The following is a 26,387-nucleotide window of genomic DNA, read 5'->3' as shown; positions in this document are numbered from 1 at the left end:
CATAACTTGAATCTAGTTAGGAGAAAACATCAGATTTAGGGACATCATACAAAACAACTTGCCTGTAATCTTGCAAAGCATCAAGGCCATGAAACCCAAGACAAAGACTAAGGATCTGTTCTAGACTGAAGGAGGCTAAAGAGCCATGACAACTAAATACATTGGATTCTGAACTGGATCTTTTTGCTGTGAAAGACATTACTAAAACAATGAGCGGAACTTGAATAGGTCTGAGGGTCAGATAGCAGTAATGCATCAATATTAATTTTCTGATTCTCTTTGTTGTAGTATGGTTATGTAGGAGAATGTCCTTGTTTATAGGATATACACACTAAAATGTTAGCAGGCGATAAGGCATCAGTTCAACAACTTATTTCTCAGATTGCTGTGAGCACAAAAGAAGACACCCCCATCATCTCCTGGGTGAGATAAAGGCTGCAAATATAGGACTAGAGAGATTAGGCAATAAAGTAAACATCTGAAACAAGCTAGGTGAAAGGCAGGGACTGAGGCTATTTATCTGACACACCACTCAGTGAGGATATAGATCATCTGGAATTCAAGTCCACAGTGGAAAGATCACTCTATTTTTCAAGAGAAATCAAAGATGCAGATTTTTATGTGAAATTTCCCAATTTTTAACACACTCAAAAGGGCCAAACAAAACATGTCTGTCGACTAAATCTGAACCACAGCTGCCTCTGGCCCAGACGTATGTTTCTCTATCTAGGGATAAAAGGAAACCACATGATATACATGGAACATATTCTTGGAGCCGCAGTTTTTTTTTTTTTAAATGTGTTTTTTCCTCCTTTTTTTTTTTTTTTTTTCAATGAGAGGGAGGTAACTGGATTTATTTATTTATATTTGGAGGAGGTACTGGGGACTGAGCTCAGGACCTCCTCCACTTGAGCTATCCCCTCCCCACTAGGAGCCACAGTTTTATCCCAAAAGTTTGCCTAGAATTTTCTGGGAGAGGAGATATTTCTTTATTTTCAAATACTATGGAGTTTAATACAAAGTTCATTAGGATTTTTAAAAAAACTTTTCATTTAAAAATAATTTCAAGGGGGAGGGTATAGCTCAGTGGTAGAGTGCATGCTTAGCATGCACGAAGTCCTGGGTTCAATCCCCAGTGCCCTCATTAAAAGTAAATAAATCAAATTACCCCTCCCCGCCAAACCCCACAAAAAATAAATAAATAAACCTCAACTTAAAAAAAACTGTATTTCGGGGGAGGGTATATAGCTCAGTAGCAGAATGTGTGCTTAGCATGCACAAGATCCTGAGTGCAATCCGCGGTACCTCAATAAATAAATAAAAATAAATAAACTTAATTACCTCCCCCAATAAAAAATTTTTTTAAGTATAAAGAGACTTTAAAATAGTAATTTCAAGCTTACAGAGGAGCTGTAAGACCAAGAATAGTACCAAAAAAACCACGTGTACAACTTTCACCAAATTCATCTATTGTTAACATTTTACTCATTTGCATTATTTGCACGTGAGAATTCTTCCAGCCTCCCTCCTCCTCTCTATACATACATACATACATACACACACGGTTATGTATATACACATACATGTGTATATATGTTAAACACACACACACACATATATATATATAACATAATTTTTCCTGAACCATTTGAGAGTAAGTTACATATTACGGCACTTTATTCCTAAAAGCTTCAGTGTATATTTCCTAAGAATAAAAATATTATCTTACATAACTATCCTAAGGTTATCAATTGTAATAAATATAACATTGGTTGCATGCTTTTATCTAATCTACCATCCATATTCCAATTTTGGCAAATGATTCAATAATATCATTTATAGCATTTTCCCCTCTAAAACAAGATCCATTCTAGGATCAAGTACTACAAGTAGTTGCCATGTCTCTTTAGTCTCCTTCATTTACACAGCCTTTGTCTTTGTAACATTAACATTAAAAAAAAAAAAAAAGGGTACACTCTCCCCACCCTTTAAAAAAAAAAATAGGATGTTCCCCATTTGGAGCCCAGTGTTTCCTCATGATTAGATTCAGGTTATGCATTCCTAGCTGAAGAACTACGTAAGTGATGTGTTCTTTGCAGGACATCACATTCAGGGGCAGACAATGCCCACTCGTGCTATTTATTTTGATCATGTACTCAAGGTGCTGTCTGATTTCATCACTGTATAGAATTACTACTTTTTTCCCCTTGCACCTAAGAAGCAATATACGGGGAGATATTTAAGACCATGCAAACATCCTGCTCCTCATCAAAATATCCCCCTAGACTTAGTATCTATCAGTGATTCCTGTCTGGATCAATCTTTATTATAATGGTTGAAAAATAATTGTATGAATTTTTTGGTTAGGTCGACTCAATTTCTGGCTACACTCCCAAGATCCCTTATGTGTAAGCACTTGGTCTCCACTTTAGGAGCACTACAGTGTAACGGTTTGAGTGCAAGACCAGAATAATCAGATGCAGCTTCCAGAAAAAACAAGTGTACTTGAGCTATGTCTTAAAGACTAGACAGATTTTAAAAAGCTAATGAGTAGAGAACCAGTCAAGACAGAGACAACCTCATCAAGAAAGCTGGAAAAAAAACCGTATGGTGAATCCTTCTGCAAAGTAAATAATACACCCCAGGACTATTAGTTTTAGAAAACCACATTTCTTCATACTGAGTTTGCCTGAATTATACTGATTCTATAACTATACAGTTTTGCTGCTATTGACATTAACTGTATTTTAATTACTATATTCAGATTCTAAAAACTTTTCAAAAACAGCATAATTCACTACAACTACCTCTGATTGTTCATCTACCTTTTCATGTCTATGTCAGCCTTCCCAATTAGTCTCTTAAAGACAGGAAATAGCCACTAAATATGTATTTTTCATCTGATCGTGACCCCTTATAAGAAATCAATTTTATACTGCCATCTAAGGCAAACATATAAAACTGAAATTAAAAGTTTCTTGAAGCAATATCATATGAAGCACCAATTATTTTATAATCTTTTTTCTTCATTTCCTATTCTTTTTAAAAGTTTTTAAAAATAGTTTCTTATTGAAGTATAGTTGGTTTACAATGTTGTGTCAATGTCTAGTCTAAATCAAAATGTTTGTTATACATTCATATTCCTTTTCATTATAGGTTATTACAAGGTTTTTGGTATATGTATTTTTATTGAAGTATGGTCAGTTTACAATATTATAAGATATTGAATATAGTTCCCTATGCTGTAAATAGAACCTTGTTGTTTATCTGGTTTTATAAAGATTTCCCTTGTAGTTCCAATTGTACAAGATCTTATGGCAAAGTTCAGTAGGTATTCTGTGAGAATTGTTCCATATGTAGATGTATTTTTGCTGTATTCATTGGAGAGGGTGAGCTCGGTATCCTTCTACTCCACCCTCATGAAGCCCCTCTCCTCCTATTTTTAACATTTGTCTTGACCCCAAATAAACTGATTTCTAAATCCATAATAGGTCATACGTAAGACCTGCACTTGAAAAATACTACCCTAGAACCTGACACAGAGTTCTTTATCAGATTCCCAATAAAGTCTGGAAGAAAGTTTTCCCTCATTTCAGGTGAAATAAGAACATAATGAATTATTCAATTTATTTAAAGAATTCTATTCTGAGATTCTGTATGATAATTTTTTGGTCTCCAAGGTTGTTTGGTGGTGGTTGTTGTTGTTGTTGTTGTTGTTGTTGTTGTTTTTAATGAACCAATGGTAAAAGTAAAGATTGTAAGCTGCCAATTACATACTGGTCTCCCAATAATTTTCCCCCAAATTTTACTGAATCATGAAATCTCCACTGCCCTGCTGTGAGATTTCAAAGACACATGAGAGTGTCAGCCTTCAACAGGTTTATAATTTTGCCGGGAAAATAAGACATAACAATTTTAAGACTTGCAATAATTACTTCTACTTTAGGAGAAGAGATATTCTGTGGTAAGTGCCCTAAGAATGCTCCTATGTTAAAAGTTCAAGGGTGAATACTTTGAGTTGGGAATGAAAGAGAACAAATAAGGGTGTTCAGAAAGGAAACAGTATTTGCGTTAAGCCTTGAAGGGTACTTCAAGAGAGAATAGCCACAAGGATGAAAAAGTGCCAACCAACTATGGGGAATAAGAAATAGGTCATTTAGGCCAGAATATGTTAAGACAGTAGAAAGAGATAATGGAGGACTTTGAGAACAAAGCTAAAGTACTTGAATTTAGTCATGAAGACAATGAAGCGATCTGGAAGAGCACAGTCAAAGCACTGCTTTAGGAAGATTAATCTGAAGCCCTCCCCTCACCCAAAATAAACTATAGACAAGTGGAGATTCTTCAGGTTATGGAATAATCCAAACACAGAAAAGTAAGTATTTCAACTGTGGTGGTAGAAAAGCAAAGTGAGGAATGGGAAAAGGTGACAAGAATTGACAAGTCATAGAAGAAATTTTAATGTGGTAGGCAAAAATGGAAAGGAATCAAACATAGTTTTAAGATTTCAAGGCTGGGTGATAACAGACTGGAAAATAAGGAAAAGAAACTGATTTAGAGAAAGGAGCTCAGTTTCAGGTATGTTAGATTTGATGTACAAGTTGGTTTTGAAGAGTCTGTAATGGGATAGGAAAAAGAACATTGGACTCCATCAGAAAAATCTGAGTTCAAGTGGAGAAAATGGTTAGGATCTAAGAAAAAAACCTGAACACAAAATTATATCTATAGTATAATTTTAACTGTGTAAACAAGTAGGCATAGGAAAAGACTAAAAACAAGTACATCAACATGTTAACATCAGTTGCTTATAGATAAACTAGAAAAAAGACAATTTGTTTTTTTCTTCTTTTGTATTGTGTTCTCATTGGATACAAACCTGACAAATTAGGCTTCCCACCCCACTCCCCACCAAAAAAAAAAAGAAAAAAGAAAAAAGAAAAAGAAAAGAAAAATCTGGATTCTAATAGTCTTTTTTAAAAATTGCAAACTCTCTGACCCTTAGTTTTCTCATCTATGAAAGGAGAATAATTTCTTCTCTCCCAAGGTTAGCATGCAGATTAAATGAGATAAAGCTTTTTGTAAACTATAAAGCAATATGCAAAGTGAAGGCATTATACTAGTCTGAGACAGCTAAAAACCAAAGGACAAAAGATCACACACAGACACAGAAATATACTACAGATTTCGGATTTTCCATACTGAGGTAGTAGCTGATTAAGTAGATTATTTCCTTAGACTTTTTAAAAGTTCTGAATCAATCTATCTTAAAATCAAAATACTCTTCTCAAATTTCTTATGAACAAATTATTGAAGTTTTACATGTAATAGAAATAGACTCGTGCATAAAATTAATATACTACTTGTTTTACATGCCATTCAAACTTAAACACAAAGCAGAAGAGATCCAAGTAATATCATTCCCTAATATTTGGACTGCTAAATAAATTATTTCATGGTTTTAAAAAGCCAGGATCTATAGAGATAAATTTAGCAATCTCCAAATGTCATCTCAGAAGTTACAGGCTTGATACATGGCACTGCATTCTAAACGGTGCTTCTCCTTTCATCTCCCATTTCTCTTGCTTTACTTAAGCTTCAATATCTCTAGATATGTATTTAAAACCAGATAGTAAGCTCCTGAAGGGCAAGAAGCATGTCACAAAACAGGTATTAATCCACATACGTGTCAAGAAATACTCCAGCTAATTCATGTTACAAACACTGTAGTAATCATTTAAGAGTTACTACTCATGTCATACCATATAATGTAAGCTTATCTTGAGCCCTTCAAGAGACAACCAGTAAGAAATTAAAAGTTAAGAAAAAAATTCTCCAAGTAATGTTATTACATGAGGAACATTTTATATGAATAAACATAAAAATGCTTTAGACCAGATTAATATTTAAAAATCATGCACTACATAGTTCCTTTAAGAAACCAAGCGTACGGCTGAGATGAGAAATGATAGTTCTATACTGTGATGTTAAAGATTGTTTTCTTAAAATACTTCATAAATTGAAGCATACTACTACTGCACTGAGAATGTTATGTTTCTTATACTAACCCTACAATTTCATTCATTACAGTTTTTCCTTAAAAAGAAGTTTTGGAGTTTTGTTTTGCTTTTAAACTTTGGAGTCGAAAAAGTTAAAACTGACATGGTTAACTGTACGCTTTCTTTAAAGCATAAACACTGACTAAACTTCTAGGCTAATTCCAAGTCTTAAAACTAAAATCTTTATTATGAAAAAGATATGCTAAAAAAACAAAGCATGAGATGCACCTAACCCCTTTCTAATGAAAATCAACTAGAAAAGCTGTGTCAATGGTTTCTCACTTTTGCACGTAGGTCTGAGATTTAAAATATATACTGCATATACATTTTGTATGCGTATGTATATGTATATACTGATTTGAAGGCAGGACATCAAGATAGATTGTTTAGGGTACCTTCCCCTCACTAAGTTAAAAAAAGTTTTGATCCTAAAACGCTGCCTTTTTAAATTACCAAAATTCAGAAACTAAAACATACTACACTTAAAGAAAATTCTAGAGTACAAGCACCTGCCAGCCAAATTGCCTGAAATTCATCAGCTGCAGAGATTAAAAGCATCCTTTACTTGTTTTCAGGTAAAACAAAATACAACAGGTATATAACTTCAATGTGGCATACGTAACAAAGCCAATCACCTAAAATTCCTCTCAATTTCAAAACCACTACACAGCTTTAGCTGCCATTAGACATCTTATAAAATGCACATAATAGTGTTTTCCTTATCTAAACACTCAACAATCAAGGGTACAGTTTGAATTTCAAAAGTTTTTCACTTTACAAAATGATGCACCATAAGATCCCTTTAAATAATCAGCTTTTCTAGAATCATTCTATTTATAAAGCACTCAGCTTTTCTGCTTATAAAAATGTAATTTTCTCATTTTTTTCCCAAGAACCCATCTAGTATATAAAAGAAGATACACATGTACACTTCCTTGAGAATAAACGCTTTCAATACTTATGACCCCAGAAGAACTTCACGTTTTGAATTCTTGTTTGGTTAAAAAAAAGTTTTTTTAACATCTCCTAGAATACAAGAGCTTGCCTTTACATTCACGGCTCTCTTGATAAAATAAAGATCAATGCAACTGTAAGCTCTAGACTAATGAACTGCAGGAGCAGAAACAAACAATTTGGCAAGAGCGAGCAAAGCTCTGCTTAAAGACTACCAGTAAAATATACCAGCATTACCCTTTCCCCCACCCCCAACCCTTTAAGGTTTCAATTAAGTTGGGGCCTAGTTTGACTCTTTCAAGGGGGACAGAAAGAGAAAGCACAGAGCTCCTGCTGAGAAGTATCTTCATCAAGAGCAGCTCCAGAAATATAGTCAGGAACCATTTCTTTCCCTCAGTGCTGACACAGGCTCTTTAGAGACAGGCATTTCCCCTTCTGATCAATATCACATTTTGAAAAAGGAAGTCTCATCAAGGTACCACCCAAGGATGGCATCAAAAGAATAAAAAAATTATCAAATGAAAAAAACAAATTCAACATCAAGGTCAGCTATAACGCTTTTTATGAAAAGTGGGAACCCCAACTAAAATTCATCTTCATCTTTCAGCTTCTCCTGTCAGTTGCTTCATGAATTGGATAAGAAGGGATAAAGTCACTTAACAAGGCACATCCACTGTTTCAAAATAAACCTAAATGCCCCCAATTAGTGAGAAAGACTCCCACAAAACGCTTACAGAAGATGAAGCTTTGGTGAGCCTTCTCAAGTCCTCAGAATCATCAGGGAAGAAGTAAAAGCTGATTCTAATTTAAGTAGTGATCCTACCATTCTTACAGGCTGAGGAGTCAACAGTGCAGATATCTCAGTCCCCCAACACCCCTCAAGACACTCAGTTTTTTGCCCTAGTGTATGATTACCTCTTTGTAAACATAAAGGACAAGTCTTTCAGTTCAGTAAGATTAGCGAATAAATCCAGGCACAAGGATAAAAAAACAGTGAAAAGTTGATGCCTCTTTAAAAGGAGCCCAAGAATGAAACAACTTCACTATGTAAGGAATTATAAGACATCAAAGGTTAGATAATGGACAACAGGTGCCTTTGGGGAGGAAAGAGTAACACTCAGTTGCCTCCTATTTTAGGATTTCCACTCTCAAAGTCCTCGAGAGTGAGAGAGAGAGAGTGTGTGTGTGTTTTCTTCCCAAAGAAAGGTCCCAAATTATTGGTTTTACTATTTAATACCCATAATGGGTCCATTGCTCTTTGACTTACTTTCTTACTTTAGATTAGAAAAAAACCATCTAATTCCAGTATGTCTGAATAAAATATGGCCTATAGCCAGATCATGCACTGAGCTATGAACATAAACCAACTAGGAATTTATTATCAAGAAATGCAAAAGAAAGGTGTCTGAATACAAGCTACCTCCACATAAAATACTCAAAATACAAATCTAGCAGCAGGTATCACATAACTGCAGTATCAGCCAAAGCAGAAACTGTTTCTCTCACCGTAACAGTTGAGCTCAATCTTTACAGTAACCAGATTCCAACGGCCTCTCAAAGAATAGTAATTCCAGACACAGATTATAGGGCACTGAGTACCAGCCTCGAGTTCTGATCCCCTTACCCAGTTACAAAATTTACTATCTTTGGGTGAAAGGGGACACTGAAAGTATACTTCTGCCTACTCACTCAATAACCTCTTCCCTTTCTCCATTCCACAAAGACAACATATTCCAAAAATGGAGAATCCTTTCTTTCCCGGACAGAGGCCCCCTTTTCTATGGATTCACTGGGCAGGATTACTTCTCCCCAGCATGCTTGCAGCGCCAGAAAATACTTCTGCTTTCACTCCTCTCTTAAAGAGGGTCCCCCAACACAGATGCACCTCTTCCTTTCCTGTATTAAGCAAATGATGCTTCAGTGCTTCTGGTTCTCTCCACTACTGCAAAACGTTCACAGAAGTGGAAGGAGTCAAGGGAAGTTGTCAGTTACTCTGACAGATACTTAAAAGAAGACTCCAAACGCACAGTGAAGACAGGAGGGGTGATGCCCCCTTCCCGAAGAGGGAATGGGGGTTCCCTACCCTAAAAGGGAGCCTCTGCGTGGGTAAGGGGTGTCCCTACCCTGAAAGAGAGCTCGGCATGTGGGAGGGGGGAGGAATGTTGTACCCAGAAGAGAGGTCAGGGCTTGAGAAAGGGGTGTCCTAACCCTGAAGGTGCGGGGAGCCGTCAGAGTATGGGGAGGGGCGTACCAGATACAGGGGGCCTCTCTGAGAGAAGGGGTTCCCACTTTGGGGAAGAAGGGCCCCGCACTGAAGGGGACGCTGGGAGGGAAGGAGGGTCTTGCAGAGGAGGTCTGGCATGGGGGAGGGGTTCTGAGTCCTCCGGAGCCCGCTGAGGGGCGGCAGGCTCGAGGGGAACATGTGCACTGGAACTGCTGCCATCCCGAGGGGCAGGGTGGAGAGCAGGCCTGGGCCGCGTGTGCAGGGAACAAGGTTCCCACCCTGCGCAGGAGACGGAGGACTCGCAGCCGTACTCACCGAGGCTGCCGGCGAAACCGTCCATCTTGCAGGGAAAGCGCCGGGCTCCGGGCTCAGCGGGGCGGGCACTTCATTCAGCGGACCGACTAGGGTGGCCGACGCTGAGCCTGACCCGCTCGCTGTTTAGGTCGCCCGGCTTCGGCTCCCACCTCCCGCCTCCGTCGTCCGTCCGTCCGCCCCGGGGCAGTCAGCCACGGCCGTCCGGGCCACTTCCCCGTCAGGTTGAGAGCCGCGCCGCTCCGCCGCCTGCCCGGCCTCCCTCCCAGACAGCAGCAGCGAGCGCCGCGCCACGCCCCGCCCCCGCGCCCGCGCGCAGCGGTAGCTCCGCCCCCGCGCACGCCGTCACGCTTCCGACTCCGCCTCCCACGTGATGATCCGGAGGCGGGGTTTTGCCTACTCTTCCCTCTCACCTTGCCTCCGCCTCGGATTCCGCCCCCTTCGCCAGGGCGGGAGGCTGCGCTTGCGCGGTGGGCCTGCTGAGGGCCTGGGACTTGAGTCCTGAAACTGATTCTGGAATGTGTGGGCATCAGGGGGTACTTTCGGCCTAGGATCCTCAGGAGAGTCTAGGGACTCTGTTCTGCAGCCCCTGGGGAATCCGCGGAGGTGCATGGGAGCCCCCAGACAGGAGATGGTCACCCTTGTGTTTTAGAAGGACACTAAAGAGGCAACCAATTTCAGGGAAGAATCCGTTCTTCTGGGATATCCCTTTGCCCCAGTAGAGTGAGGGAGAAACGAGGGAAAGTCTTGGCTAGCTCAAGGCCACCACTGCCACAGCCGCAGGGCCCAAGACAGACCAGAAGCAAGGAATGTTACTGCTGGATAGGATCTAAGAGTTGATCTTGCCTCCCCTTCAGGGGGCATACTGAGCCATAGAAAAGACATGACCTGCTCAAGGTCATGGAACCTGGTAGAAGCAGAGCTAGAACCCAGACTTCCTTACTCCCCTTGGGGTTATTTCCACCAGGGATGTGTAGCGACCCCTTACAGGGCAGATCATATTATTAGGTAGTTTAGATAGACATGAGCACTGGGCAGGGGGAGAGGACAGGGAAAGGAACAATTCAGAAATTTTTACTTTCTCTAAATGAGGGTCAGTAAAAGAAGTCAGTTAAAATCAAAGAGCTGCAGCTGTGCCTGCGAGGGGGCCCTGGTATAACTTGACCCAATGAACCTGCCCAAAAGGGGAGTGGCATGCCAGAGCGCAGGGAAGCTGAGTTGTCAATCAATCAATCAATCAGGAAACCAGGATATAAAAACTGGAGAAACAAAGGAACGGCGCCATTTTTCCTCTGTTGGTTTGGCCCGGTCTCGATTCTCGATTCTCCGGAGGGTACCATCTTTCACTATTTTTTTTTACTTCACTGATAAAAATCTTGCTTATATCACGCTTTTTGTCTCTCATCAAAAATTCTTTTTCTGGGGGGTGACTAAGAACTGAGGTAATTCTTATTTTCCTTTTTCGGAAACTTGTAAAGTTTACAGGCTTTATACAGAGGCTTCCTCTTCCTCCTCCCTTCCCCACCCACCTCTATTCTCCATCCTTCTAAAGACATTTCAGTGTTTTCCCAAGTCCTTCCTGGGACAGAGTTGTGTGGATCAGGATAATAGTAACAGGAGAAATGTAAGGTACCCAGGAACTAAGTTGATCAATACAAAGAGCTGAGTTACAAAAATGTATGAGTCATTCTAGACAGAGTTGCAGGAGAAGGGGAGAAACGAAAGAAGATGAGAAAAATGAAGTAGCAACTGTCATAATGAGAGGGACTTGGAGGAATTAGATGGTTGAAAGGACTGTTAACATTTTATCACTGTCTTGCAATATACTTTGGTGCCTCTTTAAAAATCTTCCCTAAGAATCTAAAATATTTTAAACTTTTTTTTTTGGATATCAGACCCATGTGTCTTCTGAATACCATGCTATGTAGAGACTGGTCGTAAGGCAGCCAAGATAAATTCAAGTTACAGACAAAATGGTGTCTAAAGTTTCCTCCTTCAAAATTAAATTATTTACCCATTGTTTCCTTTGCAATGGGCATTTTCATATCTGTGAGTTTCTATCAAGTTTAATCCCTTAATATTTGAGATGTCCTCAGTTCTGACAGCTGCTCTTCGGTGACAGCATGCATAACTCTTCGCCTGAGGTCAGTTAAAGGAATAAGAACTTGCATTGATATATATGTATTTTTAAGTTAAACTTTTTACTTTGAAATAATTATAGGTTCATATGTATTTGTTAGAAATACCCTTCACCCAGGTTCCTGCCAATAGTAATATCTTACAAAACTATAGTATAATATCACAACCAGGATATTGACATTGATACAGTCAAAGATACAAAACATTCCATCATTTCCATGAGCACAAGGATCCCTCAAGTTGTCTTTTATAGACACACCCATTTTCCTCCTGATACCACCCCCTCCTTCACTCCTGGCAACCACTAATCTGTAATCCATTTTTATAAATACAGTGGAATCATATTATGTGTAACAATTTGGGACTGGCTTTTTCCACTCAGCATAATTCTGTGGAGATTCATCCCTGTCATTGTGAGTAGTAATAGTTGTTCTTTTTATTGCTGAAAAGTATTCCATGGTCTGAATTATCACTGACCATTCACCTGCTGAAGGACGTTTGGGTTGTTTCAGTTTGGTGCTACTATGTTTAAGGTTGCTATAAATGTTAATGTACAAGTATTTTTTCTGAACATTACTTTTCATTTCTCTGGGATACATACCCAGGAATTGGATAATTTGCTTGTATGGTAGCTGTACATTTAGTTTTTTAAGAAACTGCCAAAATTTTTTTAAGAAGAATGTGATCCTTATTTTTTTCTTCCAGTTTTACTGAGATATAATTGACATACAGCATACGTATGTATATTTGAAAATATACATATGTATACATATAATATGAGAGAAGGATCCACATTTTGTGGGGCCCTTTTAATACAAACTAATACAAAAATTACAAATACAAAATTAGATTAAATGGGTATTTATTTAGACTAAAACAAGGAGTCACAACAGATTACTCATTTTATGAGTGCAAATACTATAAACATTACAAAATTGAGAAATATGACATTTAATTAAATATCCAACATAACTTCAATACTTTTTTTCCCAAATTTCTTGGCTGCATATTCTTTGATTACCTCAATTTTTTTTTTTTTTTTTTTTGGCTTAGTAGATATCATTTACTGGCATCCTGTTATTTGACAAGTTTTGTACCCAGGTACTTTGTATGCCTAACCCCATTTCAATGTCACAGCAAGCCTATGGGATCAGTGTTATGGATATGACAGTAATTTTTTAAATAACTTTTTAATTGTGAGAACAATAGATAATTTAGTTTTTCCTCTAGCATGATTGATCACATTTGTCTTTATTACGATAGCTGGGATGCATAAAAAACCACTTCACACATATTATACAATCTGTTGGTAATATTGTTTCAGGAATTTTGATTAATCCCATTTCATGTGATTCCCATTTAAAAAAAGAATAGAAACAAAATGTATGATGAATTTAAAATTATACACACTGAAGGATAAACTGGGAGTTTGGCAGATACAAACTATTGTGTACAGAGTAAATAAACAACAAAGTCCTCCTGTATAGCACAGGGAACTATATTCAATGGCTTGTAGTAACCTGTAATGATAAAGAATATGTGTATATATATGTGTGTGTGTGTATAGCTGAATCACTATGCTGTACATCAGAAACCAATACAACATTGTAAATCAACTATACTTCAATTAAAAAGGGAAAAAATAAAATAAGCTACAAGAATAAACTGCCCCCCCAAAAATTATACACACTGCATTACTGAGTATATTCCTGACAGGAGAGAACTTTTGGTTTGATACCAATGAGGACCAAATTCTCTACTTACAGTTATACATGACTGATGAATAGAAGAGTCTTCTCTAGACTAGCTTCTGGCTCTTGATGTTTCCAACTCTCTGTCTCCCATACTACCCACATACTTCCAGTGCCAGCCATGTGTTCAGATCACGTTATGACCTCTAGCTCTGTACCTCCATGACAGGATGCCAGGTGAATCAGTGCAGAGGGTCATAGGAATATTCCTGGAATCTGTTGCTAGACAAAGACAGCCAGCAATAACTTAATTAAGTGACCATAGCCCATGTAAGTATGTTTCATTAAGCCTAAAATTAAGTGTATCCCCAACTCAGCTTTCCCTTAGCCAGATACCCAAAATATCCAGGGTCCCTCCAACACCATCTGACATAAAGGGAAATGTGATAAAGAGGAGATTGTAGTGGAAAGACACTTTCCTAGAGCCTGGGAAGAGACCCCTAGAACTTAAGTTTCATTCACTTCATGATAAATCTGCCTCTGTGTTAGTTACTTTTATTTTTGCAGAAGTAATCCGTGATCATCTTAACTAGTAAAGTCAACCAAAAGTTTATTAAAAACAAACAAAAAGGACAGGAAAAATGAAATAAATGTTCATTTAAAAATAGGACAAATTGGAGGAGAAAAACAGCAGTCACTTATACACAGCAATTCCAGACTTCTGCTAGGATAGGTATTACGAAAGGTAAAGAAAGTTCTTTGCTTAAATACTACCATTCTTTCCAAGGAACTCCCTTACCCACTGTACTCCATGGCCCCTGGCTTTGCTATTCAACAAGAAAAGGGTGTTGGGGAATATACCTTCCTTATAGGCTGCTCAGCTCACTTCCTACTAGTGCAAATATGGGATCCAAAGGTTACTTTCAACCCAAATAATCAAAGGAGTTCTTTGAGAACATGATTCCCTCAAAAACTTGGTAGGTTTTTAATTTGTTTGCTTCCAGTAGGAACATGTGCCAATAACCACACCCAAGGTTCTTTCCTATACGTGATTCTCATTCGTGATTTATGTCTTTGCTTTCTTTCCTCAGTTCCTCAGACCATACTCTTAATTAGATCTCTGCTGCGAGTCTGGGTCTAACTGGACCTTTGTTACTCAAAGGTTTTTAATATTTTGTTTCCTCTCTCAGTGTCCCAAAGTAGTCAGCTTTCTAATCTTTTATCCCCCAAATTTCTGGACTTCTAACTCTTTTACTTCTGCTTACAAACTAGCCAGTTCTTGCTTGAGCTTTTTCCTTTCTTGTAATGTTTTACTAAAATTAGCAAACAGTAGCCAACACACACTATCACTCTCTTTCCAGAACCTTCTTCTAGAGCTATAGGCTTACTAGGCAAGTAGTGTGCCACCTTCTAAGTTGTCACAAGCAACAGTTGTAGCAAAGTTTTGCTGTGACATAATAGAACTCTCCAGTATTCCAACTTCCAATATCTGTTTCCACACCATCCCTGACCAAACTGCAAATTCAAGGTCACATGTTTTAGGGTTTTTTCCCTTAGAGCAGCATTCAACTTCAAGGCTCCATCTTCTGTATTAGTCAAGATAGGCAGACTGGTATTAAAAACAATCCCAAAATTTCAGTTGGCTTAATATAATAATTTTTTTTTACTCTTATCACCATCCAATACAAATTATCAGGGATGCTGCTCCATAAAGTCATTCAGGGATCCAGGCTTTGTCTATTTTGGAGTCTACCCTTTTCAGCCAGCAAATAGGGATGATGATAGAAGAACAGGAGGAAAAATCAGGAAGATTTTATGGTCCAGACATGGAAGTGCATGTCTCACTTTCATTCCCACTTCATGGTCCAGAATTAATTGCATGACCACATTTAACTGCAAGGGAGGCTACGAAATATAGTCTGTGTAACCATAAGGAAAAGAGAAACATTTTGGTGACAATGAACCTGAGTTTCTCTCATATTCCTTTCCATAGCACTTATCAGAGTTGTAATTTTTCACTTACTTAAATTGATTATTCAGTTAGTGTCTCACCCATTAGGTTGTATACTACAAGAAGAGCTTTTAGCAAATAGGAGATGTAGAGCATCCCAGTGATTAAGATGCAGACTCTGGGGTCATACTGCCTAGATTAAAATCTCAGTTTCACCACTTACTGGCTATGTAACATTGGACAAATTACCAATCTTGCTGTGCCTCAGTTTTTTCACCTGTGAAATAAGAATAGTACTATTTCTACTCTTAGAGTCGCTGAGGGGGTGCAGTAAGATGATACACATAAAGCCTTAGCACAGAGCCCTGTATGTTGTAAGTACTCGGTAAGTATTAGCTGCTGTTACTATTGAAAGTGGGCTTGCATTGTGTCTGTTTTCACTCACCAGTATACACTGAGTGCCTATTACAGAAGGGTTGAATGTTTACTAAGTTTTTTTGTTTTAGCTCTTGCTTGCATTTATTTATTTATTTATTTATTTATTTATTTATTTATTTATTTTAAACATTTTTTATTGTTTTTAGTGTTTTTATTGTTATAGTCATTTTACAATGTCATGTCAAATTCCAGTGCAGAGCACAATTTTTCAGTTATACATGAACATACATATATTCATTGTTACTTTTTTTTTCGCTGTGAGCTACCACAAGATCTTGTATATATTTCCCTGTGCTATGTAGTATAATCTTGTTTATCTATTCTACATATGCCTGTCAGTATCTACAAATTTCAAACTCCCAGTCTATCCGTTCCCACTCCCTCCTCGAATGTTTACTAAGTATTGTCCAAACATAGAAGAACTCTGAAAACTAGTCAATTTGAATACATTATTTCAACAACCAATGCCCAACTGTTTTTAAGAAGCCAGTATTAATTTTTCTGTTTTGTATTGATCAAATTAGATCTGGCGAACTCTCTGATACTACCATAACAAAATGGAAGATTAAACATAAATCCCTTAAAATGAAAATACAGCTGCACATTATCATCAAAGACACATAAAAATCTCAATATACTAAACAGTTGCCAATTCCTGGGTAGTAATTTGGATTCTTTGCTCTAACAAAGGATTTCTCTTTAGATTATTTTCAATACAGAACTCCCCTTACCCCTTATTTTCAGCCCTTTAAGTGCAAGTGCAGATGTTAAAATATGCAGAATTTTTAGGGAGCCTAATTATTGTGAAAGGCTTAGTGTAGCTATCAAATAATAAAAATTAAAAATATTTTCTTCATATACAGAATCTTGACTCTTTGTTTGGTTACCTTCCCTTCTATGTCAAAATGAGGTGATTTTGGAAGGGGCTTCAGAATACTTGTGAAGGCACACAACACAACACCTATTGTCAAAGCCTTGACCTAAGATTTGAAGGAAAAGAAGATTCCTATACTGATTTCTTTGTTTTGCTCTCATTACCTAGATGACCTTGAAAAGAACTAGAAATGCTTTTTGGCTTCTTGACATTCTCTCCCTCAGACATTTTTAAAGTGATGTCAAGAGTAACTAAGGTTTTGGGGTTGTTCTTTTTTTTAAAGAATGCTGGGCTTTCTGCTCCTTTTATTTCACTGTCTTTATGCTATTTTTAAAACTAAACTGTATGGTCATGGAATTGTGTAGATTATATAAACCTATAGTCAGCATAAACATAAGCATGAGAGGAAAAAAATGTTTTTCTTTGGCCTTCAAAATCAGAAATTAACAATATCTGAGCAGGGGAAAAAAAGGGTTCTTTTAGTTCTTTGTTTTTATAATATGTTCAACATAAGCAGTGTATGAAAGAGTTCCAAGATCTGTAAGAGGCTAAATGGCAATGTTGTTTTAGCTTCTAACCATAAAGAATGCCTAGGGATAACTTTAAAATTATTTCAAGAGAAAAAAAAGTGTAGGAGGATGTACCCCCAAATGTTAAAAAGTAGTTGCCTCTGGGAGGTGAAATTGAGTGGGGGAAGGAAAATGTAGGGACAGATACAGGGGATTTCACTTTTACATACATGATTTTAATCATATCATTAACATGTGTTAATTTTAAAAACCATTAGAGAGTCAAAAAATGCATTGCAGTGCACATTAATTCACATACTCACCCACAAACTGTATCTGCAGAGACTGGTTTAAATATCATGCTTATGAAATAACTTTTACTGATCTTGGCACGATTGTTATCTTTCACCTGAAGTCTTACTGACCTCAGGGGAAAAAAAATCAAGCAATTAGCAGTGCTGTAAATTCTTGGCAAGAGCTTATGAGATTGAAATCTATACTGTGGGGCTCACCAAACACGCCTCACTGAGGGGGATTTGCTGAGTGGATGCATGAGAGCGTGAGTGAGTGAATTCCAACTGAGGTTAATTTTGGTAGCTCTGATGGTGTCATTCATGACTGACTAGCAGAGAGAAGAGACCCAGCCTGGGCTGCAGAGCTGGGTTTTCCCAGGGCTGACCCAGAATTTATGCCACAAAGTGGGGCTTAGACATGTAGAGATTGTGGAACCAACTTTAAAGTTTCTTTCTATGTGCTAGGGCTTCATCACATTTACAGGATGCTGGGTAAGCCTTAATAATAGCTAATAATTTTCATCTGTCCACCATAACTATGTACTTTTTCCCCATAAGGAATTCATAGCAGCCTCTCACAAAATCGAAATTCTGCAGGGAAATACTTTTAAATAGCAATGTTATAGTGGAAAGCAGCCAATCAGGGAAATTCAACTCTCAAAATTAATAACACAGGAAGTTCTCTACTTGCAAATAAAATATTTCCAAAAGGTCATCTGCAAGTCAGCTGTTTGAAATTAGGAACAATGCTATAAATGATGGTTAGATTTCCACTTAGCCCCCAAAACATGTAGCATACTGATCCTAACCTGCCTTAAAACCACATTGATGACAACCTTACTTAAAAGTTTTGAACCAGACAGGTCTGTAATTGAATCCTGTTCATTATAAGCATCTGTGAGTGGATGTTGTAACTCATAACACCATTCCAACCTTCAAAGAGCTGACTCACAAACGCCATGGATAGATTTTATTATACCCATTTTTCAGATCAGGAAAATAAGTCTCAAGAATATATAACTTGAAAGGGGGAATATCAGAGTTTGAACCCATATCAATCCATATCTGAAGGCCAAGCTCTTTTTGCTGGACCAGGTCACCTCATAGTCTCATTGGAACTCTATTGTGGAGGTCCTTGAATGCCAGGCTGAGACGTCTACATTATAGTCTTCGCAGCAGGGGATAAGATCAATGTGTTGCTATAGAAAAACTAACCTGTGCGTGGATAAATTGGAGGAAGCACTGGAAGTGAAGGATGCAATTCAGAGGCTGGAACAGGGGTGGAGGAGCTGCATAAAGGTCCAAGAAGAAAACAGTGTGAAGGAACACAACAAATGAATGAACAAACACATCCTTGCAAACCTGGATGACAAATTGCCTCAGAAGCTGAAGGAGAAGAAGCAGAAGAAGTACCCCCAGGGGAGGGTATAGCTCAGTGGCAGAGTGTGTGTCTAGCATGCATGAGGTCCTAGGTTCAAGCCCCAGTACCTCTGTTAAAAAATAAATAAACCTAATTACCTTCTCTCTCAGACAAAAAAAAAAAAAAAAAAAAGTCATCCAAGTTCAGCTCCCAGGAGTGGAGAGAGTGGCATTAAATGCAAATGGGAATTTAAAGAGAAAAGAAAATATAGTGATTAATTGTCATTTTTTGGTTGGCCTGTGTTAGATACCCTTTCTTTCTGTGGGAAGCTGAAGGGAATCAAGAGTCCTCTTTGGCAGCTGGAGTCCAGGCACATGACCTAGACCAACTGGAAGCCCCAGCCCAGGTATTTTAATCTGGGGGAATAACACAAAAATCAGCAGTTAGGGAATGCACTGGAAGGTGGTCGAGAAATCGAAGAGCAGCTCTGATCATGTGCAGGGAAAGGAAGAGGGGACAGCCAGCTGCAGGGCAGCGTCCTCAACAGGCTCCTCCTATGGAGTGAACTTGGCTGTGCTTCCTGTGCCCTGGACTGCCTGGGTTCCTGCCCATTTTCCATGCTTGGTCCTCTGGCTTCCCTGTCAACCCAGTGAGCTACTTGATATCCTCCCAGTGCATTCATTTTCTGCGTGAGTTAGCCAGAGTGGTTTCCTTTGTTTGCAGTTGAGAACCTTGTGTCGTAAAAACACTGCCTTCAGTTTTAAAACAGACGGCGTGGGCATCACGAGCAAATGCCCAGAAGGAAGCATCCAGCGCATGGTTTGAAAATGTGAGATTCCAGCTTAGGAGACGGTTGGGTCTGGGAATATAGATTTAGGATACTTCTAAACAGAGCCAAGGATTTAGGCCATGAAAAATTATCAAAGGAAAAGTTTTGAGAGAAAGAGAGAGAGAAAATGGAAGTGAGCAATGTGTAGAAATGGAGGGACCAACAAAATTTAGGAGGCAAGAGAACGAGTCAGGGAAGAAGCAGTAACAGCCACGGAAGGCAAATCACGCCACTGTCATATCACAGAGCCAAGACTTTAAAAAACTGACGGAAATCAGATGCTATTAAATGCTGCAGAGACCAAGGATGACGGGAACTGAGAAAGGGGCACTAGATCTAGTGATTAGGAGATCATTGGTCTTCAGAGAGCTGTTTTTATCGTGATGGTGGGAAAAGAAATCAGGTTGCACTGGAGGAAAGACTGGGAGGCTGGTGTGAAAGCTGAAGGAGAAAATATAGGCTAGAGTTTAAAGAAATTTGGCAGGACTTGTCTGTCTTGTTTACTGCTGTGTTCCCAGCTCCTAGACGAGTACCTGGCTTATGGCAAGTGCTCCATAAATATTTGTTTAATGAATGAATAAAGAAGAGCAGAAGCGAAAAATTAACTTGAGCTGAGGTATGATAAAGGCACACATTTTTAGAATTGGGGGTACCTGAGTCTACTTGCAAGCCAGGGTTACCAAGTCCTCTGTCCCACTTCCTCCTTGGGCTGGAGAACATCATTTCCTAGCCTCTCACTAGTCACCTGCTAGCTGCTTTCCCCCCACCTCATACTACTATCCTCCTGACGCCACTGTTCAGTTTGTTTGTTCTATAAGCTAATACAACAGCCATTCCCTAGAGAACAACTTCTTGTCCTTATTAATTTCTTGTTTTTCTCAGAACATTCTTTCTTTCACTAATTTATACCCCATACAGAGTTAAGTCAAATACTTCTCACCCATATTTATTTTGTCCCATACCACAGTAGAAGCTCAGTAAGCTATTGTGACCTGATAAAACTAAGTCTGATTAACTGGAAACTTAATTTCACATACCCCATTAGATGATACCTTGTTTGCACATTTCTATAAATTCACTATGGTCCTTTAAAACACCAAATTTTAAATCTAGTATCCAAATGACCAAATACAGCATCAAGACCTTGTAAGGAAATCTTATAGAAGCATAAAGTTAAAATGGCCTCTGATTTAAATAATAAGAAACATAAAATGTTAAGATTTATTTCATTTTCAATCTTTCTCCAAATGTCAGAAGTCTGAGTAAAGAACAAGCATTTAAAAGATAAATTTTAACTAGAAATGTGAGAAGTCATAAGTGGTTCTTCAGTGCAATGCAACACTTGGACTATAATTATAAGATTAAAGACCCGGACGGTTCTCATCCTTGTTTTATGGTTCTTCATGGATATAATTAAAGCACATAAAGCTTTTCCAATGAATTTAAGAAACATTTTTTCTTTTTGCCTGCAAACTTCAGGGAAGGAGTCTTTTAGTGCCTGTCACAGGTTCATCAGAGCAGTAAGCTGTATGGGTGTTACTGTATCAATTTGCCTTTAGACTGTCTGATTATATGGGGGAAAAGATAAGAAGAAATAGAAAATGAATAATTTGCTTTTGATCATGTCATTCCCTTTAGTTTCTTTTCTTAGTAATTTTATGTACATGTACATGCAAACAGAATGCATTTGAGTGCACGTGTGTGTGTGTGTGTGTGTGTGCATGCTTCGAGACATATAGTCAAAAAGATTTTGTATCATTCCTCACCCTCCTTCTAGTCTAAAACTTGGTTTTGCCCACACTGAGTACATCATTAAGGTGGTAATGGTCTATTATGCAGAGAATTTCCAGTTGCATCGGCCAGTGAAGCTCACCATCAAAGTCCTTGCAGTCACAACAGGGGTTTGTCATGCTGGGGTCCTGGGAACTTGCACTTAACTAAATGGTCATTTTGGGATAAGGCTTCCCTGGCCACTTCTCTTCAACTGAAACTGTGAGAGTTGAAGTTTGGGGAAGATCTGTGAATCTGTTAGTCTATGAACTAAAATGAGTATGAGATTACCTCAGACCTGAAACCTTCTTTCCAAAATGGTGGCATTTTTGCATCAGCCTGTGCAGAGAGACATGACCTTGTACAGATAGTCCATGATGTGAGGCAGGCCATTCTTGCCCAAGAGTGAGTAGTCATCCCTGTGGGAAGAGCCTCAGGGGCCTCCTGGGGACAATGGTGTGGGAAAGGCATCTTCTCATCAGTGCCAGTCTGGGTTATCCAGTATTCTGCACAAAACCAGGCTCACTGCACTGGCTCAATGGCAGGTCAAGGAATGTAGGCAAAGTACATGAGTAGGCATTTCGTGAAGGAAGAAACACAAGTCACCAATAATTCTGTAGAAGAACAAGAATGTTTCAAAGGCAGTACAAATTAATATGAGGAGACATTATTTGCCAGAAATCAAATGGGGAAATTTCTTAAAAAGAAAAAAAAACATTTAGTGTAGGTGAGGAGGCAGGTAAACAAGTAGTTTACATATTGCTAATAGGTGTGTAAACTGGTCAACATATCTGGAAGGCATGTTAGTACTATTTATCAAAAGCCCTAAAATTGACCGCCTTTAACTTAGCAACTTCACTTTGAGGAATTAGTCCAACGGAAATAATCAGAGCTACGTACAAAGATTTGTCGACCAAGAAGTCTCCTCACCATATTACTTTTAATGGTGCAAAATCAGAAACAACCTACAAGAAGAAAAAAAGAGATTACAAAGTAATACTGTATGATATCAGGATTACAAAAGAGATGATTGTATATACATAGATCTATGGATTAAAAAGTGAAAAAGATTGTAAATCAACTATTCAATTAAAAAAACCAAAACCAAACCAAACAACAAAACATGAAAAGAAGTCTATGAAAATGTTAATAGCAGCAATCTGTGGGTTCTGGATTTATGGGTGATTTATACCTTATTCTTTGGACTTGTTTCTCTCTCTCTTATGCACGTGCATTTCTTTGGTAGTCAGCAACAGTATTGTTAAAAACAAACAAACAGATAAAACAAATAAAAGGAAATGTGCAGCACTAGTCCAGGTTCTTTCAGGATTTAGTTACGATTCAGGAGATGCAGCTAAACTTCCTTCTTAGTTTTCACATCTGCTCAGTGGAGGATTTGTGATGTCAAGTGTGGGAAGTGCAGAACAGAGCTCTAAGGTACTTCTAGAGAACTGCTTCCAAGGAATTAATGAAGTCAGAGACACTGAACAGCTCGCAGAGAACAGTTTGCTCCCATTTGAGAGCAGGGTTAGCAACATGGTAAATGTTTCCGAGTGGACTGTGCTTTATATGTGCCTGCCCACTTGGGGTGCTGGTGGCTCAGAGCTCCCCACGGTTATCCTTGAACTGTGAAACACGCTTAAGGGAGAGCCAGGACAGCTGGTTGAACACACCATTTATCATGTTCCTCTCACGGCTCTGCCATCAACTCCGCCCCCGAAATTCGTTATGTTCCAGTGGACAACGTTAGATAAGTCAGCCTGGTCCTCTGTGTGGTCTCTGTGCCCCCATCACATTTTCCCATCAATATTCCCCATAGTGATATGTAAGATCATGATTCCCATAAGTATGTTATGACATAGCAGGCATTTACCTGGAGCCAGCCTACCTACTTGTGGGGGTAAGCTTGAGAGAGTCGGAGACAAGGTTTTCCTTCAGTCATGCCACCAAAAGATGGACTATTTCACTTTGCTTTCAAAGTAGAGGGAAGCTAGAGAGTTCTCTCTGTAAGGAATGTCAGTGTTTCCTCACAGCCAGACCTGCCAAAGAAAGACTACTGTGGAGGTCAAGAAAGGCAATTCTTTCGACATGGAAATTGAGACATATTTTCTTAGTGAAATCTCTTGGTAATGAGCAAATGCCTTCCTGTGTCTGTCACGTTTAGCCTCTTTAAATGCACACCCCCAGATGTGCATGTAACCCCATGAAGATGTGGGCATGGTGGTTATGGAGCCCTTCCGGGTACGATGTTTCTGGCAGGCAATTTGTCAGTCTGTATCAAAAGTCTAAAACTGCTCACACTATTTGCCATAGAAAATAGATTTCTGAGAACTTATCTTGAGAAATAATTTTTTAATATGCAAAGAAAAATATGGAAGAATGTTCACTGAAATGTTATTTACAAAAGAGAAAAATCGAAAAGAAGTCCAATAATTGGAATTAGTAAATCACAGCATAATCATACCACAGGGTACTAAGAGACCGTCATTCATCATATATTTGTTATGTACTTGAATAATGTTTAAGGATACTAAGAAAGGTTCATGATATAAAGTTAAGTGAAAAAGTATATACTGTGAATCCTATGTTGATATATACTCTATACACATACACGTACACACACACACACACACACACAGGAGGGAGAGAGATTACCCAGATTTTCCAGTTTTATTGGATTACCTTCTTTTCCCTTTTTCCAGGTATTTGCATATTCCCCAATCCACGCTGGTTTCCACTGATCACCTTACACTCAGCAGCCCTGCTCTAGAATTCTTCCCCAGCCACCTCTGGCCATCTCATAACCGTTTTTCCAGCTGGCTGTCACTCTCTAACATCTATCTTACCATGAAATGTGAAAACCTTCCTTCCATTTCCCAAGATGCCGCTAACAGAAGGCTGCAATTTTAACAAACTTCATGAAGTCTTAAGGATTACAGCAGGGAATTACAGTGCAGAAAAAGAAAACTTAGAAGTGGATATTGGATATCAGTGGTCCTAAAGCTCCCCTGTCAGGCTCCTGCCAGGGGCTCCCGCCTGACAGTCCCTCTCCTGAGCTCTCAGCCCCCTCACTGTGGTGCGGGAACTTGCCCCACCCTCCTGGATGGGAGTCTCCTCTAGTCTTCTGGGCCCGAGTCCTGGGGCCCCAACTTCTTATTTCGGACCATCAACAGAGGAAATGAGACATCACAGTAATCTGGACAAAGGTACATCTATCCCCAATAAAAACAGCTCTTTGTGCTATTAAGTCCAAACCTCATCATCTCCAACTAAAACATCTGCATTTGGATGACTCCACCAGTTCAGGGCATTCCCAAGAACAACTGGTTGCCACTTCTTTGGGGTCCTCAGGAACATAAAAACAGTTGTCACTAAAGACATAGTCTACCTTCCATCTTTAGAACATTCAAGAAAAATTTCAAAAATTTGCAATACACAGTTTCAGATACATAATCACAACAAATACTAAATAAATTTCCACTGTGCCCCAGGCACAGTTTTAAACACTGAACATACATTAATTCATGAATCTTCATGAGACTCCTCTATGGTAAATGCTATCATTAATATCCCCACTTGGATGGGAAATTAAGACAGAGCGCAGTTAAATAATTTACCCAAAGTCCCAGAGCCAGGAAGTAGTGAAGCAAGGCTATTTCTACGTAGTCTCATTCTAGAGATTTCACTACTCTTAGCTACATTATACTGCCTTGCAGGATGGAAGGAGGGGAAGAAAGTACTGCAACATGGTGACTTGAGTTTTTTAGTATTTTTCAAATGGCCTAAAAGGAACTTTACCTTTAGAATTGGGAACTAGAATATATTATATCTATAAGGTATCTATACCATCTATATCCATATCTATAGCTATACCTATCAATGTGTTAGAGAAACAAAGAGCCACTCTGGGCATCACACCTTCATCTCCCTAATCCACGCTGACCCCCTCCTACTTAACCTCTGTAGTAGACATCTTTTCCCTAAGAAATGCTGCTTGCCTACGTGAGTCGTCCCCAGGGAACTATGTTTGTGTGACCTAATGCGTTGGCTTCAGTTGATTAAACGAGGAGACCCCCAGCTCACTTCGGACCAATACAATTTTCTTACCAGAAGATTTCAAGTTGGAACTGAGAGAGCCAGCCAGTCAATCTTGGCTAGTCTCTTGTTAGCGCTGTAACAACCACTTCCCGAATTTCAGTAGCTTAAGTTTATTTCTCAATCACGTCACAGTTCAATGTAGTCAGTGGAGATGGGAAAATGCTTTGCTCCATAAATTTTATCAAGTACCCAGGCTCATTTTTCATCTAGTGGCTCAATTTTTTTTTCTAAGGCTTTAGTCAGAGGAAGAAGAGGATAGAGGGGTGTGGAGTAGATTTTTTTAATTGGTCAGACCTGGAAGTAGTATGCATCACTTACGTCCACATTTCACTGGCCATAACTCATCACAGGACCCCACCTAATTGCAAAGGATTCTGGAAAATGTCATCTAGTTATATGCCCAGAAAGAAGAGAACGGATAGGTGATCATCTAGTTAGTCTCTGTCACAACAGACACATTTTGAACTGTGGGGTTCCTAGTCTGCAATGCACATGAAAAAGCTAAGAAGGCTGGTTTGTAGAGAGACAGGAATGAAGCAGATGTCCACAGGGAAGCAGAGGTGACAGCCCGAGAGAGAGAGAAGCAGGGATGTGGAGAATTGTCTGGTTTTCTCTTCCTGGCTTTCCACTTCGGGACACAACTTTTTTGTTCATTTGTTTTGCTTTGTTCTGTTTTCGTATACATATAATTTTTGTAATAACAGCTTGAGATATAATTCACGTGATAAAATTCAACCTTTTTGAAGTCTACAACTGAGTTGTTTTCAGTATGTTCAGAGCAGCACAACAACCATCACTATCCAACCCCTGACCACTTTTATCTCCCCCAGAAGAAACTCCAGGCCCGTTAGCAGTCACTCTCCATCCCCCACTCTGCTCAGCCCCTAGC

At 38.9% G+C, this 26,387-nt stretch overlaps 1 protein-coding gene across 1 annotated transcript in view; it reads right to left on the bottom strand.

The window, feature by feature from the left end:
• The window catches only part of EML4 (EMAP like 4), a 125,411-nt gene extending 115,559 nt beyond the window's left edge, over nt 1–9,852 (bottom strand). Inside the window, exon 1 of the mRNA XM_032497395.1 lies at nt 9,550–9,852. Coding sequence (XP_032353286.1) covers nt 9,550–9,574 — 25 coding nt within the window. The 5' untranslated portion in view covers nt 9,575–9,852. The remainder of the gene's footprint in view (nt 1–9,549) is intronic.
• Nucleotides 9,853–26,387: the final 16,535 nt, after the last annotated feature.

This window comes from Camelus ferus, chromosome 15 (genome assembly GCF_009834535.1).
Source record: "Camelus ferus isolate YT-003-E chromosome 15, BCGSAC_Cfer_1.0, whole genome shotgun sequence".
Taxonomy (NCBI): domain Eukaryota; kingdom Metazoa; phylum Chordata; class Mammalia; order Artiodactyla; family Camelidae; genus Camelus; species Camelus ferus.
Note: the sequence above shows the minus strand (reverse complement) of the source record. Positions and strands in the feature narration are given on the sequence as shown.